The following is an 18851-nucleotide window of genomic DNA, read 5'->3' on the forward strand; positions in this document are numbered from 1 at the left end:
TCCTTAATGTCATCAGTCACCCTCCTGCATGTACAGCCCAGTCAGCCCATAAATATCATTCATGTGTATATGTGTATCTTGGAATCCAAAATAAAAAGCAAAATGCAACAAATTGTACTTATTAGGAACACATTAAGTATAAATTTAATATATTACATTGATTACTGTAAAAGATTGATAATTTAAAGGAAATCTGTCAGCAGTATCACCCGCACTAAACCTGTCACACAAGCTTGTAGTGCGGGTGATGCTGATCAAAATGATAATCACGGTGTACAGATTCGCCCAGCCGTTCCGTCGCAATTCGCCTTTTTCTTTTTATGCAAATATCCAAACCGCCGCTGACGTCATCTTCGCTTGGCGGCTGCTCCGCCCGACTCATCAATATTCATAAACCCCACCCCCTCCCTACGCTTGCGCCCCGTGTTAGTGTACGGCGCATGCGCTGCCTCCGGGAATACCCAGGAAGTACACTAACACGGGGCACACGAGCAGGGTTTATGAATATTGATGAGCCGGGGCGGAGTGCCCGCCAGGCCAAGATGACGTCAGCGTGTCCCTAGCTCGGTTCGGAGCTCCGCCCATGCCCCAAGGCCCTCATTTGCATTAAAGGAAAAAGGCGAATTGTGGGGGAACCACTGGGCGAATCTGGACGCGGTCAGTATCGTTTTAATCAGCATCACCCACACTACAAGTCTGTGTGACAGGTTTAGTAAGGGTGATACTGCTGACAGATTTACTTTAATGGTTACAGTAGTTTTGATCATCCTCTTTAAGGAATGGCAGGAGACTTGAGACCATGGAGCTCCAATGAATCTCTGTCAAAAGCCCTGGCCGTCTAGATAGCAAATTGAGACCTAATTATAGTCCAACCCAAACCAGGTTTCCAGTTTGGGTAGAATTATAAATTCCTTTGTTAGATACATTTTAGTGCTAGGTGGTTCCCACCTTGTTTTGTGAGCACCTTTAAAGAACGAGAATCATGGAGAAGAACGACATCAGTGGTCTCCTGGAGTACTTTGCCTAAGTATTCCCTCTTTGCAGGTGTCACGGACACTCTTTAAGAAGGTCATAGCTTGTGACCCACCAGTACCCCTCTCCTGCTGGTCTTGTCCATGATTCTCTATTTGCTTCTTCTTCATCCGGGCCCGAACTCCGGCTGCACTAACGTATTTAGATACAATGCGGATATGGAGGGAGCGGTTTTCTGTGAGTGCTGAGATGCCCTGGTTGAAACTGGACAGGAGAGCTGGATCTTGAGATCTCACTACGTACTCAGGCAGGCTTTGAGCCTCTCGGACCCAGTTGATAAACTGATTGTGGGCTGGAGGCATGTAACTGCGCATCTTCAGGAGAAAATCAGCTGCAGAAGAATAGGAGACATTATTGAATAGTATAATTCTGTCCTGAAACCCCAGGCCTGCAGTGCAGATAACTTGTCACTGACTTACCACTTTCAGGTCGGTGTTGAATTCCAAACAGTTCATCCAAGGCATGGTACACCGAGCTCTGGGCAGCACTACCCCCTGAGAAATAGAAGGGGTTGTCCGATACACCTTCATAAAGCAGACCTTCCGGCATGTTTGGGTTATCCTTCCAACTACAAGTTAAAATCAAAACAAAGACTTAACTTCCAGTTCCATACAATACATATAACCACATGTACAAATGTATATAATACTACACAATGATGCAACACAATAGAATTTTCAATAGATTTTTGCCACCATTGAATTTTAAATAGACTTAAACCGTCTGAATAATACAACAGGGAAAGTACTTTGAAAGCACAAAATACCTATTATTGTGACACAAACAATTATAAAATAGTTTACATTTGATGGATGCAGTATTTTATACTGTAAGTATTTATCCCAGACTCAATACTTGGTAGAACCATCAAATTCCAGCTGCCAGACTTTTGGGGGACGTCTTTAGTCTCTACCAGCTTTACACATCTAGAGATGGAAATGTTTGCACATTGTTCTTGGCAATAAAGCTGAAGCTCAGTCAGATTAGATGGAGACGTCTGTGAACAGTGATTTTCCAGTCTTGTCACAGATTCTCAATGGGATTCAGGTCTGGGCTTTGGCTGGACCATTTTAGGACATTAACATGCTCTTATCTAAACCATTCCATGTTATATCTGGCTGTATGCTTAGAGTCATTGTCCTGCTGAAATGGAACGCTCCATCCGAGTCTCAAGTCTTTTGTAGACTGCGTCAGATTTTCTATAAGAATTGCCCTGTATTTGGCTCCATCCAATTTTCCATCAATTCTCGCCAGTATCCCTGTACCTGCTGAAGAGAAGCCTTCCCACAGCATGTTGTTTCACTGTGGTGATGCTGTGCTCAGGGTGATGGGCAGTGTTAAGTTTCCACCCCACATGACATTTTGCATTGAGGCCAAAAAACAAAATTTTGGTCTCACTTCACCAGAGTCCTTTCTTCCACGTTTTCTGTATTTCACACATGGCTTGTGGCAAACTCAAAACAGGATGTGGCACGACTTGTAGTTGTCCTGTGGACCGATTCTCCCACCTCAGCTGTTGGTCTTTGCAGCTCGTCCAGAGTCACCGTGGGCCTCTTCGTTGCTTCTTCGATTAATTTTCTCCTTGCCCGGCTTGTCAGTTTGGGTGTACGGCCTTATCTTATTAGGTCTGCAGTTGTTCCATACTCTTTCCATTTTCCAATTATGGATTTTATGGCCCTCCATAAGAAGTTCAAAGCTTTTTTTTTTTTTTATAACCTAACCCTGCTTTGTTCTTTGCCACAACTTTATCCCTGGCCTGTTTGGTGAGCTCCTTTGTCTTCATGCATCCTTTGGATAGGGGATAAGATGTCTAGGGGCGGAGTACCCTTTTAAGCATTGATGGGCACGATGAGAATTGATATTGGTGGCATGAAAGAGGAATTTAATTGGTTGGGGAGTATTAGAAAGTTTTTTTTTTAATTATTGTTTTTGGCCCCCAAAATTTTGTTTTTATTCCTTTAAAATCAATGTAAACTAAACATAAAAACAAGTTATTGGATTAGTACTGTGTTTAGAAGGTTAAAGTGGTTTGATAGCAGTGAAACAATAGCAGTCCCCATCTCAGTGTGCACTATTAATCAGATATTTGTAAGAATAAATGTAGATGTAAAAACTTTCTTTAACCACACGACTTAACAATTCATAGTAAATTCCTTTTACATCTTATATGTTACTATCTGACCTGTGTCCGTGTCCTCCACAATATGTAAACATTTTCAGCCCAATCCTACTATTTGCTAATCTGATGGGCGTCTAGGGCCTGACTTCGAGGAAAAAAATCTGATGTAAAAAACAAAAACAAAACTATTCTGGGAAACAGAGGACAGTGGTAAACAGCTGCCGGAGAAATCACAGGCTTGACTCTATTGGGGCTCTGTATTCATTTCTAGCCTTCCACATACCAAGAAAGTTTCTTTTGAGGTTACATTTTTTTTTTATTTTTTTTTTTAGGTCCCCTGGGAAAATTTCGGAAGTTTCTAAAAATAAACAGATTTTCCGGGGAGCTTGAGAATTGGAGGAGGTAGCTAAAATTATCTTGACAAACAAAGTCTTAAGTTTAAAGCCAAGGGCAAAAAGGCTGGAAGAAGAAATATAAAGGGGGTGGGTGGGGATAAGATCTATACTGGATAAGTAATGAGGAGCTCATGAAGTTCAGTTAAAGGGGTTCTCCGGCGCTTACACATCTTATCCCCTATTCAAAGGATAGGGGATAAGATGCCTGACCGCGGTGGTCCCGCCACTGGAGACCCCCTGGGATCTTGCACGCAGCACCCCAGTTAAAATCAGTCCCCGGAGCGTGTTCGCTCCGGGTCTGATTATCGGCAACCACGGGGCCGGCGGTGTGTGACGTCACGCTCCGCCCCTCAATGCAAGCCTATGGGAGGGGGCGTGACAACTGTCACGCCCCCTCCCATAGGCTTGCATTGAGGGGCAGAGCGTGACAACTCTGCCCCCATGTGACGTGAGCGAACATGCTCCGGGGACTGATTTTAACTGGGGTGCTGCGTGCAAGATCACGGGGGTTTGGATAGGGGATAAGATGTCTAAGCGCCGGAGTAACCCTTTAAGCCAGATTCACACTGTGGTATCTCCGGACGGAATTTCCATAGGAGATTCCACGGGCGGCGCTAGGACGCGCAGACTGCATTGCCGTCCCCATTGAAGGCACAGCATTTTCGAGTGGATCTGCTAAAAGATCTGCTCAGAAATGCATTGGTGTCAGTCCAGGGAGCATGTTCGCTCACGTCACATGGGGGCAGAGGTGTCACGTAATTCAGTCTCAGAAATGCATTGGTGTCTTTGGGAACGGCAATGCAGTCCCGCATGGTCCTAGCGCTGTCCGCGAGATTTACAGCGGAAATTCAGTCCGGAGATTCCAGTGTGAACCCGGCCTTACTGTTCCAAGTAGATATTTCTACAGAATCTCTTCACACATTCACTAACTTCTTTTAAGTAGATCCCAACATTAAAGTAACTAGCTAATCTAATCTTAAATCTCTTTTATTTTTTATTTTTTTATTTTTTTTAAATCAACTGGTGCCAGAAAGTTAAACAGATTTGTAAATTACTTCTATTAAAAAAATCTTAATCCTTCCAGTACTTATTAGCTGCTGAATACTACAGAGGAAATTATTTTCTTTTTGGAACACAGTGCTCTCTGCTGACATCATGACTAGTGCTCTCTGCTGACATCTCTGTCCATTTTAGGAACTGTCCAGAGCAGCATATGTTTGCTATGGGTATTTTCTCCTACTCTGGACAGTTCTTACAATGGACAGAGATGTCAGCAGAGAGCACAGTGGTCATGATGTCAGCAGAGAGCTCTGTGTTCCAAAAAGAAAATAACTTCCTCTGTAATATTTAGCAGCTAATAAGTACAGGAAGGATTAAGATTTTTTTTTGCAGAAGTAATTTACAAATCTGTTTAACTTTCTGGCACCAGTTGATAAAAAAAAAAAAAAAAAAGTTTTCCACCGGAGTACCCCTTTAAAGTAATTAGCATGGCCTCTCTTCTCTTCATGAATGATGTGGACCTCTGCTGATCAGCTAGCTATCCCCTATACCAGTGATCTTCAACCTGCGGACCTCCAGATGTTGCAAAACTACAACTCCCAGCATGCCCGGACAGCCGTTGGCTGTCCAGGCATGCTGGGAGTTGTAGTTTTGCAACATCTGTAGGTCCGCAGGTTGGAGACCACTGCCCTATACTGTGGATAGTTGATAACTTTTAATCTTGGTCTAACCTGTTTTAAAGGGGTACTGTGGGGGACTTACCAGACCCTTATCCCCTCACCTGAGCAGTGTCTCTAACATGGTGCAGATGTGAACAGAATGTAGCTCAGCCAGTGACCTTGTTTTTAGTTACTAGCTATGCCATCTAGAGATGAGCGAATTTACAGTAAATTCGATTCGTCACGAACTTCTCGGCTCGGCAGTTGATGACTTATCCTGCATAAATTAGTTCAGCTTTCAGGTGCTCCCGTGGGCTGGAAAAGGTGGATACAGTCCTAGGAGACTCTTTCCTAGGACTGTATCCACCTTTTCCAGCCCAGCGGAGCACCTGAAGGCTGAACTCATTCATGCAGGATAAGTCAACAACTGCTGAGCTGAGAAGTTCGTGACGAATCGAATTTACTGTAAATTCGCTCATCTCTAATGCCATCCATTTGCAATTGAGCCCTGGGACATCTATATACACCATGCATCCAATTATAATTTCAACTAAATTTCATAGTTTTATCTTCTCTTTAGTGTCTGACACTCCTCCACGCTCACCCTAGAAGAGTTGAATGGAAATTCTGCTCTGGGAAACTGTGGTTATATAATGCATGCTCTGTACTTTTCCAGCCACCAAACTTGTACTTTTCCAGGATAACTTTATATAGTCTCATTCTTGCATGTACAGTATGTGTGTGAGTGTGTATGTGTGTGTATTTTCAAGCATAACTTCAAATGGCTGGAGATTTATCAATGAAATTTGGTACAAATATAGTAAAATATAGGATAGTTAAAGGGTACCTCTCATCAAAAAAACGTTTGATATATTATAGATTAATGTATGCAGAATAACTTTACAATTGCATGTTATTAAAAAATATGCTTCTTTCTATTTAATTTTCCACTTTGAAGAAATGACCACTAGGGGTCTCCCTACCAGTCCTGGCAGCAAGCATTTCAGACTCATGCTGGAGTCCTAAACACTAGGAGCTGCCAGTCAGCTTTGTTCACAAAGGAGAACACTCAGAGCTGCCAGCCTGCTTTGTTCACAGCCTGTTTGGCTGTGAACAAAGCAGGCTGGCAGCTCTGAGTGTTTAGGACTCCAGCATGAGTCAGAAATGCTTGCTGACAGGACTGATCGGGAAAAATACAATAGAAAGAAGCATATTTTTCATTAACATGCTATTGGAAAGTTATTCAACATTCATTAATCTAAAATATATCAAAAGTTTATTTGATGAGAGGTACCCTTTAAAGGGGTACTCCGGCCCCAAGACATCTTATCCTCTATCCAAAGGGGACCCCCACAATCTAGCATGCAGCACCCACCTGCAAGCACTGCATTAAGTGCTGGAGGCTCTCAGTGTTTTGCCTCCCAACCACGGGGACGGAGTATCGTGACGTCACTACTCTGCCCCCGTGTGACGTCACTCCCCCTGCAAGTCTATGGGAGTCTATGTGAGGGGGCATGACGGCCGTTTGCTATGAGGATTTGTTCCTGCTTTGGTCAGTTCCTAACACGGACAGAGGTGTCAGCAGAGAGCACTGTGGTCAGACAAAAAAGAACCACACAACCTCCTCTGGAGCATACAGCAGCTGATAAGTACTGGAAGGATTAGGATTTTTTAATAGAAGTAATTTACAAATCTGTTTAACTTTTTGGCACCAGTTGATTTAATAAAATTGTTTCCTACTGGAGTACCCCTTTAAAGCAGATCCCAATAAAAAATATGTTACTATGTACCTAATCCTGACCATGAACATCTAAATGTTATGCCTAGATCACCTATATGAAAAATACCTCTTTTCATTAGCTCACAGTGTTAGAAATCCTCTCGGGGGAATGGGGCGTGTCCCTCCTTTGTGGTGGTGGGAGGTGATTGGTGTGTGGTGGAAGGGGGCGTGTCCCTCCTTTGTGGTGGTGGGAGGTGATTGGTGTGTGGTGGAAGGGGGCGTGTCCCCCCCTTGTGGTGGTGGGAGGTGGTTGGTTCATCTGCTCATGCAGCCTTGTCCATGAGTCATCTCTTGTCCATGACTCACGGACAAGCTAATGCTGCTGCAGAACTGGTAAGTGTTCCAGTAGGTATGAAAACTGCAACATACCTAAGTTTTCAGTGAGGCTACAAAACCGGATGCAGTGCAAAAATGAGTCGGGATCCAGTGACCAGATCAGCCAAATGTGGGGTGAATGCACCCAAAGACAGTTTTTGTTTATTTCACTTCAATACATATTTACCAACATTAAATGTTACTATTTGAGATATTTAGGCTCCTCCAGTGAGTGTTTAAAAGTTGAACGAATAGTGAATATATTGAGGAAGTGGCCAACTGTGATATCAAATGGCTCCCCTTGTCAGAGATGCACAGAGCAGCATGAAGGATGTAATATTGTATAGTCTCCACAGTCAGAGATGAAACAACCTGTCCTAGAAATTAAGAATGTGCAACCTCCAAACCCCTGGGGACTGGGTTGCATAATCAGAAAGTGGTTAGTTTGAAGCCATTTTTCAGTTAACCTTTTCAGTTTTTCCATGCACCACATTCTCAAATGTGGCCTATGTACTTTTAAAAATGGGGTACATAATGAATAACACCACTTCCCTAGAGGTATAATTTGTTCCACCTTTATGTGCCAAAAAGTGGTGCAAATGGTTTAAAAATATGGCACAAAAAAACACCAGAACATAAGCCGCCCCGCTTTTATAAGTTTGGCAAGAGAAGTGCAACATTTTTTTTTGAGAACCAAATTTTAGAAAATCTGATATAAAGTACATGCAACACTTTTGAAAGAAAAATAGGGCACAAATCGTTTTGATTATGGCGCCAAAAGTGTCCAATTGTTTGTCACGCCCCCTCCCATAGGCTTGCATAGAGGGGGCGGAGTGTGATGTCACATGGGGTGGAGCCGTGACGTCACAATGCTTCGGCCCCATGATAGACAGTAATCAGACCTGGAGCGAACATGCTCCGGGGACTGATTTTAACGGGGTGCGGCGTGCAAGATCATGGGGGTCCCCCGCGATCAGGCATCTTATCCCCTATCCTTTGGATAGTGGATAAGATGTCTAAGCGCCGGAGTACCCCTTTAAGAGCTATGAATTCTGGGTTAGAGTGTCCACTGTTCTTTCATTGGCAATAAAAATTCCTCCACCATGGCAAAGGGTTACTTACCAAGCAAAACAGAAGCAACATAGTCGGCCAAGAATATGCACAACCATAGTAAATTTGGGAAAGCTACCATTGCGGAGTCCGCATAAAGAGTTTAGAGAGTTAGATGGTTGAGGAACATATAACTATCCCTCACAATTAAAGGGTAACTCATTAAAACTAATTTTTGCTATTGCACTCCTTATGGTAAATAAAAAATATTTCTAATATACTTTGTTTAAAAAAAATGAAGTTTTCTATGTTTTATTTGTGCTTAAAAAAAGCTCCCCAACTCCCCCCCAACTCATACACAGACTTTGGACTGAAGCCCAAACACAGAAAGTGCAGCCTGGAGTGCTAAGGGGGGTGTCCAGCCTCAACCAATCATAGCTCCTCTCACACTTAACTGCCATATGCTGTTGGTTGGACACACCCCCTCAGCACTCCAGGCTGCACTTCCTGTGTTTGGGCTTCGGTCCTAACTCTGTGTATAAGATTGGGGGGGGGGGGGGATGTGCCCCTGAGCTTTTTTAAGCACAAATAAAACATAGAAAACTTTCCTTTCTTAACCAAAGTACATTAGAAATATTTTTTATTTACCATAAGGAGTGCAACAGCAGAATTAGTTTTATTGAGAGTGCCCATTTAAGGTATACAGGAAATGAGAATATAGATACGGTTGCAAAAATAATGCACATATTGTAAAAAAGGAGGTCCCAGCACTCACCGATGCAAGAAAATTTGATTTATTGTATATCCAGGATCACAGGACGCGTTTCGGCAATTAACCTTCCTCTGCCTTCCAGCAGAGGAAGGCTAATTGCCGAAACGCGTCCTGTGATCCTGGATATACAATAAATCCAATTTGCTTGCATCGGTGAGTGCTGGGACCTCTTTTTTTACAATATATGATTGTCTCTCCTCGTGCACCACCATCACTCAGTTAGTGCCGACCTTTCCTTTTGCAAAAAATAATGCACGGCCAAAAGAATGCTCACCCTAAAAATGTATCTAAGTTTCTGAAAATTATTAGATTAGGGTAGAGAAAGGTTACAACAGGTTTCACATGGAACATTATCTTTAGTAGAGAGAGCGGAAGACCAAATAAAGAAAGCTGAGGTTTTATAAAGTCAAGACCTCTATTCTGTAATATGGAGCCATCTTTTTAAAGGATCGGACAATGTCTAATTGAATAAAGGACTGAACAAAACCAGACATTGGCCTCCAGTTGTAGTCCGTAAAGCTAATTTCTGGGAATCAAAGTGCGTATAATAAACCGTAACCACAACCTCTGTAATGTCTAATTAACACAGAATGACAATCTTAACCTTCTAGAATACATAACCTTTCAAAACGCAACCACATGTTTATCTATTTGTGGTCAAATCAGAACGGAAAAATGGGGAATGCCACATCATCCTGCACAATCTATATATATATATATATATATATATATATATATATATATAACTCAATGTATGTGTATGTGTGTGTATGTTCCAGCATCACTTCCACACGGCTAAAGATATTAACATGAAACTTGGCCACATGTTACTTATATGTCACCAACAAACATAGGATAGGTGATTTAACCCTTACCCACCCCCATTTGCGAGAGTCTGTGTTTTTATTTAAAGTCCCATACAAGTCTATGGTAAATATAACTGCATAACTTCCAAACGGCTCTGGAGATATTTCTGTAATACTTGGCCACATGTTACTTATATGTCAAATAAAAATATATAATAGTTAAATTAACCCCTAAATCGCCCCCATATGTGAAGGATGGGGTTTTTGTTTCAAGTCCCATACAAGTATATAGGACTTCTGGTGCCTTACTCCACAGGCTCTGCTCTGCATTTCCTGGTGAATGTGTCAGTCCGGCTGGTAAGCCACACCCTCCCTGAATGCCATACCCCATCTCACAGACACGCCCACCCTTTAAGCCACACCCCTTTTATTTTCATTTTACAAAATCTTTACCACAACGCAGCCCCAACTGAGGACAGGATATGAAGATTAGAAATGAGGATTAGATATGGGGACGGGATATGAGGACGGGATATGGGGTCGGGATATGAGGACGGGATATGGGGTCGGGATATGGGGTCGGGATATGGAGACGGGATATGAGGATTAGAAATGAGGATTAGATATGGGGACGGGACATGAGGACGGGATTTGGGGTCGGGATATGGGGACAGGATATAGGGTAGAGACATGAGAACAAAATATGAGGATCCGCACCTGCCTCCACAGAGGGCGGCGACCCGGCAGCTCGGATCGGATTCACACAGCCAGCACTGCAGAGAGAGTGAGTGAGCCAGGCAGGGGCAGAGAGCTGCGAGTGCGAGCGCGCCCCCCCCCCCCCCCAGATGTTGCGCCCGGTGCGGCCGGCCCCCCCCTGCACCCCCCACGCTACGCCTCTGATGAAGAGTGTGCCGGAATGTGACTGTGTTAGCCAGACACACTTAGAAGAGTGACTCTGACTGAAGAGGACCAAGTATTCGGCCCCAGAATAAGGGAGCTGGGGAGCAGAGTAGCAACTAAGATAATGATGGTTTTGGGGCTTGTAAAGTCTAAGCCGGAGGTGGGGGGGGGGAGGGGTTCCCCAAAAGTGAAAGGGGGCTTAACAGTGGTAAATGAAGGGGTTTAGTAGGGTTTTTGGGGTACCCAGCGCATAGCATATGGATGCATCAAAAGAATAGGCGTGCTTGGAGGTAAAGTGACAATGGTGTTAAAACTTGGTTAGTCTAAGGCTGGGTCCACACTATGTTTTGTCCCATACGGGAGCGCATACGGCAGGGGGGAGCTAAAAGCTCGCGCTCCCGTATGTGACCGTATGCGCTCCCGTATGTCATTCATTTCAATGAGCCGACCGGAGTGAAACGTTCGGTCCGGTCGGCTCATTTTTGCGCCGTATGCGCTTTTACAACCGGACCTAAAACCGTGGTTGACCACAGTTTTAGGTCCGGTTGTAAAAGCGCATACGGCGCAAAAATGAGCCGACCGGACCGAACGTTTCACTCCGGTCGGCTCATTGAAATGAATGACATACGGGAGCGCATACGGTCACATACGGGAGCGCGAGCTTTTAGCTCCCCCCTGCCGCATGCGCTCCCGTATGGGACAAAACGTAGTGTGAACCCAGCCTAAGCCAGAGCAGAAGGATGGAATGACCCAAGAATGAAAGGGGGCTTAACAGTGCGAACTGAAGCAGCTTAGTAGGGTTTCTGGGGCACCCAGCGCTTAGCATATGGAAGCAGTAAAAAGGTAAGGGGGCTTGGAGGTAAACTGGAAACCAAGATGACAATAGTCATCATGAGGCTTAAGGAGTCTAAAAAAAATGTTAAGTCACCTTCCTAGCCGGCTCCTTACATGACAGTGCACTCAGCCGATCGCCAGCTGAGGTGGGACATCGCTGTGGCCGACGATATGCTGACAGCGCTGTGACGTTTCAAGCCTAAGAAGCCTGAAGCCAGCAGCATCGGAGGAACGGGACGCAGATATCTCCGCAACGGGGGAACGTAGGAAGGTGAGTTAAAGTCTCTTTTTTTTTTTTTCTTTTTTTTGCAGCCCGGGCACAAGATGAGTTAAAACATTTTCACTGCATAACTCCTGTAAAAGTAAAAACTTTTCTAGGACACAGAAAATCACATATGAATATATCAAAAGATAAAACAAATCTGTACAGAATGACAGAACCAAGTATTTACATAGCATGAAATCTTTGGCAATCATGGGAGTTTTGTGGATGGCACAAGGGCTGTGACCTATACTCTGGGGAAAATAGAACAGATGGCATTCTGTGCATGATCCTTCCTTACAATTTAAAACATTGCTTTTGCCCCATTATATGTGGTTAGAATAAATTGGATAATATAAAAGATTAGAATTGAGGAAAGATTAGTTTGGAATGCAGATTCTTCAGATTTTATCTCTCTATTGAAATGTCCAGTAAAATCTAATTGCATAAGAATAAGGACTGGATGAAACAAAGACACCATTCACAAAGTGCAGTAAAGACAATTGCTGGGAACTTATATAAAACATAACCACAGTCTTATAACTTCTAATTACCATAGAATCCATGACTGTGCTGGGATCTGGAGGCATCCACTATCCCCGCCTGGGTACGGACAATCCCTCTGATCTGTAATTGTACAATTCCTGTTCCTATTTTTTGTTCATTTGCCTTAAACCACACAATAATTCAGTAGAAATAAGGAAACCACTTGAATGGATTCTGGGATATTTTTCAGATTTCTAAATATGTCCCCTAACCACTTGTGTGATTTGTTTTTCTGTATGCCGTACTTCTATGGTGCTCTCCCAACAGTATAATGTACACTATCGGAGTACTAGCGGACAACATAGACTGGTCATTGTGATGGGAAATGATTGGCCAGGCCTATTTGTTCTCCTCCCTCTATATGAATAGGGTGGGTGCATGTTCTTGTTTCATGGTTATTCCCCAACTTTTAATCACCTATGTCTAAGAGGTCCTTCCTTATCTAGTTACAGGTATATACAGAAATGGGAGCAGTGTCTAGGGGAAGACATATCTATAAAAACATAAATGATTTAACGTAATGCTTCTAGGTCACCCATCTGCACTTTATATAATGAAACCCACATTGATTTCATGTTCTACTTCTACCCCTCTCATTGGATCTCCTTTGTTTCCTAGGGGGTTTCTTGGGGTCGCGGGCCAATTATTCCTCTATCTCCTTACTACTGCATAATGACTTATAGATACACATTGGAGAAATACATCTTCTCTGTCTCGATACAACCTAGATTTCAATATGGAGTTTAACAGCTAGCCCGAACAACCTATCGTCCTGATTTTATGCTGTATGCATCCCATGTTTCCTTTGGGCAATGTGTTTTTGTCAGAAGGGCCCCCCTTCCTAATCATAAGCAATCAGCACATAAATGGGAACCTAGCAGCAATTACAGTATTGAGTTTCCCTGCAGTGCCACCAATGGACAAATGAAGAATTACACAGTTCCCACAAAATTAATCAGGTGTCAGAGTAATGCATGGGCAGGTCTGGTTCTCCAGAGACACACGTTGCAGCTACTCTCTGCTATGGCCTTCTATTACCACAGTATTACATCGGCAGTGTTGTTGAGTATGGGTCCTCTATACCAAACAGCCCCTTAAAGGGGTACTCCGCTGAACAAACTGTTCTGAATGCTGGAGCTCATGACGTCATATCCCGCCCCTCATGACATCACACCCCGCCCCCTCAATGCAAGTCTATGGGAGGGGGCGTGGCGGCCATCACGCCCCCTCCCATAGACTTGCATTGAGGGGGTGGGGCTATGATTTCACAAGCTCCTGGTGCCTGCTTCAGTGTTCGGAACAGTTTGTTCCAAAAGCTGAGCAGCGGAGTACCCCTTTAAACTGATTATTATACAGTGAAACCTCTCCAAAAGACCACTTATTTAAGAAGACCACCGTTTATCCAGACCAGGTTTGGGAATGGATTTTTAGTCCACCATATATTAGGCACCGTGCCCATTTTCTTTGGGAAGTTCACCCAAAACAGATGACCACTTTTCAATGCAATTTTCAGTGATCTTCTCAATTTCACTGTATAGTAATATGGGCAGGTTTTTATAATGATAGGTTAGTAATAAAAGGAAGACATCTATAGTTAGATGGTTATAAAGTAGGGATCGACAGATATTGATTTTTTAGAGCCGATACCGATAACCTGTGAACTTTCAGGCCGATAGCCTATACCGATATTCCGTGCATTTTAATCCCCCCCCCCCCACAAATATCCTTGGTAAAATGAGGATGCGTATGTGTGTGTGGTTATACCATGATAAACTGTTTCTGGCCCCGCAGAAGCCACTGCAGATCAATGATTTCAAGCAGGCGCTTTAAATCAATTAACTGCAGTGGCTTTTGCGGGGCCAGAGACCACCGCTTCTCTCCCCCTGCCTGTCCTGGGGTCCTGAGTACAACCACCACCGCCGCTGCCTGATTGCCTCCCCCTGTCTATCCTCTGGCCAGAGACCGCCGCCGCCCCATTGCCTCCCCTATCCCCGGTTTTATAATTACCTGTTCCCGGGGTCCGCGCTACTTCTGGCTCCGGCGGCGTCCTGAGCTGTCACTGTTCTCTGGGCCACTGACGGCGACGGCGTGTTGAGGATGTCACTCGTCATTGAGCAGTGCACAGCAACAGCACCGGACGCCGCAGGAGCCAGAAGTAGCGCAGACGCCGGGAACAGGTAATTATAAAACCGGGGATGGGGGAGGCAATGGGGCAGCGGCGGCGGTGGTCTCTGGCCAGAGGATAGGCAGGGGGAGGCAATCGGGCAGTGGCGGTTGGACTCAGGACCCCAGGACAGGCAGGGGGAGAGAAGCGGGCGGTGGTCTATGGACCCGCAAAAGCTGCTGCAGTTCATTGATTTAAAGCACCTGCATTATCACCAAGATAATTGCCGATACAGATAACTTAGAAAATCGTGAATATCGCCTGATAATATTGGCCAAACCGATAATCGGTCAATCCCTATTATAAAGCAGACGGAGGGTATACAATTAACACTTTGGCCTTAATTCCATAAAAATAGAAACCCTACAGTCAACTACTAAATGACTTCTCTACTGAATTTACAAAGGAAAATCCAATGGCAGATAACAGGGGAGGGAACAAAGTAAATTCTCTGGCAAATCTCACCTGTTTAAACCAAGAAAAGGTGAGGTGCAGCCTTAGTAACATAAAAACACACAAATCACCGGGCCCAGATGGCATCCATCCCAGGGTTTTGCAAGAATTAAATAGCATGCTAGACAGACCCCTATTCCTTATATTTAAAGATTCTATGACAGGGATTGTTCCACAGGACTGGTGCTTAGCAAATGTGGTACCAATATTCAAAAACAGATCCCGGGAACTATAGGCTTGTAAGTGTAACATCTGTAGTGGGTAAGATTTTTGAGGGTATTCTGAGAGATGCAATTCTGGAATATCTTAATGAAAATAGCCTTCTAACAGAGCACCAACATGGGTTTATGCGGGATCGGTCCTGACAGGCTAATCTGATCAGCTTCTATGAGGAGGTAAGTTATAGATTGGATCAAGGTGAATGTGTGGATGTTATATATCTGGACATTTCTAAAGTGTTTGATACTGTGCCTCATAAAAGGTACATAAAATGAGGATGCTGGGACTGGGGGAGGACATATGTAAATGAGTTAGCAACTGGCTTAGTGACAGGAAACAGAGGGTGGGCATCAATGAAACTTACTCTGGTTGGGTGACAGTTACTAGTGGGGACCACAGGGGGTCAGTACTGGGTCCACTTCTCAATATGTTTATTAATTACCTTGTATAGGGGTTACAAAGTGGAATTTCTATATTTGCAGATGACACCAAACTCGGTAGGGTGATTACCACAGAGGATGACAACATAATATTACAGAGGGATCTGGGTAAGCTGGAGGCTTGGGCACAGACATGGCAAATGAAGTATAACCCCTTAAGGACCAAGCGTTTTTCAGTTTTTGCACTTTAGTTTTTTCCTCTTTACATTTTAAAAATCATAACCTTTTCAATTTTGCACATAAAAATCCATATGATTGCTTTTTATTTGTGCCACCAATTCTATTTTGTAATGATATCAGTCATTTTACTCCAAAATCTGTGGTGAAACTGGAAAAAAATCATTGTGCAACAAAATTGAAGAAAAACACAATTTTGTAACTTTTGGGGCTTCCATTTCTACATAGTAAATTTTTCTGTAAAAATGACACCTTATCATTATTCTGTAGGTTCATACGATTAAAATGATACCCTACTTATATAGGTTTGATTTTGTCGTACTTCTGGAAAAAATCATAACTACATGCATGAAAATTAAGATGTTTAAAATATATAACTTTTTTATTTTTCCACGAACGGGGCAGTATGAGGGCTCAATGTTTTCGCCATTATCTTTACGTTTTTTTTGGTTCATTTTTGCTTTGATCGGACTTTTTGATCACTTTTTATTCATTTTTTTATGGTATAAAAAGTGTCCAAAAATACACTATTTTGGAATTTTTTTGCAAGTACGCCATTGACCGTGCAGTTTAACTAACAATATTTTTTTTATAGTTTGGACATTTACGCACACGGGGATACCACATATATTTGTATTTATTTCTATTTACACACTTTTTTTTTTAAATGGGAAAAGGCGGGTGATTTAGATTTTTATTAGGGATGGGGTTAAATCACATTTATTAACTTTTTTTTAAACTTTTTTTATGCAGTGTTATAGCCCCCTCTAGGGGCTATAACATTTCATACATTAATTGCAGGCACTGTTCCATGCATTGCCATAGGAATGCATTGATCAGTGTTTTCTGCACTTGATTGCTCAAGCCTGGATTTAGCACATACTTGTACATTTTGTTTTTAGGGCTTGAGTACATCACCTTACATTTATCTACATTAACACCTTAACGACCAAGGACGTATATTTATGTCCGTGGCAGGCTCCCGAACTGTGAAGCGTGCTCAGAAGCTATAAGCAACCAGGACCTGCAGCTAATACCGGACATCAGCCCGATCGGCGATCTCCTGTATTAGTTGATCACGGCATCTAAAACGGCAGCATATTCTCCCGTTCTAGAGGCTGCGATCAACTAATACCTGACATCAACTAATACCTGACATCGAGTCCATCGGATGAACTCTGGTCTTTTTTCGACCTTACAAACTATGTTACTATGTAACTTGGTCCATGATCGATATCCTCAACTAGGCCCACAATAGCAATCTTTAACTAAGCCCATGATAGTAGTCCTCATCTAGGCCCATGATAGCAATCCTCAACTAGGATCATGATAGTAATCCTCATCTAGGCCCATGATAGCAATCCTCAACTAGGCTCATGATAGTAATCCTCATCTAGGACCCATGATAGCAATCCTCAACTAAGCCCATGATAGAAATCCTCAACTAGGCCCACGATAGCACAATCCTCATCTAGGCCCATGATAATTTTTAACTAAGCCAATGATAGTAATCCTCATCTAGGCCCATAATAACAATCGTTAACTAAGCCCATGATAGCAATCCTCAACTAGGCCCATTATAGTAATCCTCATCTAGGCCCATGATAACAATCCTCAACTAGGCCTATGTTTTACCAATGAGTAATGTAGTGAGATGTATATAGTACAGTGCATTACTTTCACATTTTATTTTAGGATGTTCTTATTCTTTTTGTAAGCGATAGTGAGGGATGAGTAACTCAAACCCAGAGATCTTTAGAATTTATTCCCAAGGTCAAATTAGAACACGGAAAACACTGACCTACATTCTCTAGTTGTCCCATGGATGATTTCTCTATGAGTAACAGTAGTGGAGAATATCTTACATTTTACCAGGAAATTAAGAATTTCCATTTATAGAACTTAAGAGAAGACTAGATAGAGTTCAATAAGGGACAGAGAATGATTTAAAATTTGAGACAAATGAATGAATAGAATTATTGAGTGTTAAAAAGAAGAGGAAAAAAAACACCCGTCAATAGATTTTTTCATATTATTTCCATGTATCTAAATAATAAAATGTAGCTTCTAGTCATAAACATCAGTCAAAAACCTTGTTTCTACTATATAAAATGCTATATAGCAAAAGCACAAGGGGGAATTGCCCATGGACTTAAAGGGGTTATCCAGGAAAAAAAATTTTTTGAGATGTCAACTGGCTCCAGAAAGTTAAACAGATTTGTAAATTACTTCTATTAAAAAAATCTTAATCCTTTCAGTACTTATGAGCTTCTGAAGTTAAGGTTGTTCTTTTCTGTCTAAGTGCTCTCTGATGACACGTGTCTCGGGAAACGCCCAGTTTAGAAGCAAATCCCCATAGCAAACCTCTTCTAAACTGGGCGGTTCCCGAGACACGTGTCACCAGAGAGCACTTAGACAGAAAAGAACAACCTTAACTTCAGAAGCTCATAAGTACTGAAAGGATTAAGATTTTTTAATAGAAGTAATTTACAAATCTGTTTAACTTTCTGGAGCCAGTTGATATATATAAATTAAAAAAAAAAGTTTTTTCCTGGAATACCCCTTTAACAACCTCCATTGGTTCGATATACTTCCTTTAGCTAGACATGAGAGATTTTAAACACACAGGAGGATAACTTACTTAAAATTGGATATTACGTGGAGATGCAACTACTGAATGGTACCAATAGGATGGAAGTGCCCCTCCCAAAAGCTTGGTATGTAACAAAGTATATCACAATATTTCTAGTGAAAAAGCATTGAGTGGATTTCCCTAGCTATGTAATGGATGGGTCATCCCTAGGGTTGCCACCTGCCTGTTATTTCACTGACACAGCCGGTATTTTTAACACCCTGCCGGTATATTTGTATTAAAAATACAAAGATACCGTCAGGGTGTTAAAAATACCGTCTGTGTCGGTGAAATACA

The 18851-nt window shown here is 42.6% G+C and overlaps 1 protein-coding gene across 4 annotated transcripts in view; it reads right to left on the reverse strand.

Annotated features, from left to right (window-relative positions):
• Positions 1-495: 495 nt before the first annotated feature.
• LOC130368021 (indoleamine 2,3-dioxygenase 2-like) overlaps positions 496-18851 on the reverse strand; it is a 53389-nt gene continuing 35033 nt past the window's right edge. For all 4 annotated transcript variants that reach the window (XM_056571196.1, XM_056571197.1, XM_056571195.1 and 1 more), the window contains 2 exons: positions 1452-1600; positions 496-1363 (listed from right to left, as the gene is read on the reverse strand). In XM_056571196.1, the coding sequence (XP_056427171.1) occupies positions 999-1363; positions 1452-1600 (514 nt within the window). In that variant the 3' untranslated portion in view covers positions 496-998. The remainder of the gene's footprint in view (positions 1364-1451; positions 1601-18851) is intronic.

This window comes from Hyla sarda, chromosome 4, assembly GCF_029499605.1.
Source record: "Hyla sarda isolate aHylSar1 chromosome 4, aHylSar1.hap1, whole genome shotgun sequence".
NCBI classification, from domain to species: Eukaryota; Metazoa; Chordata; class Amphibia; order Anura; family Hylidae; genus Hyla; species Hyla sarda.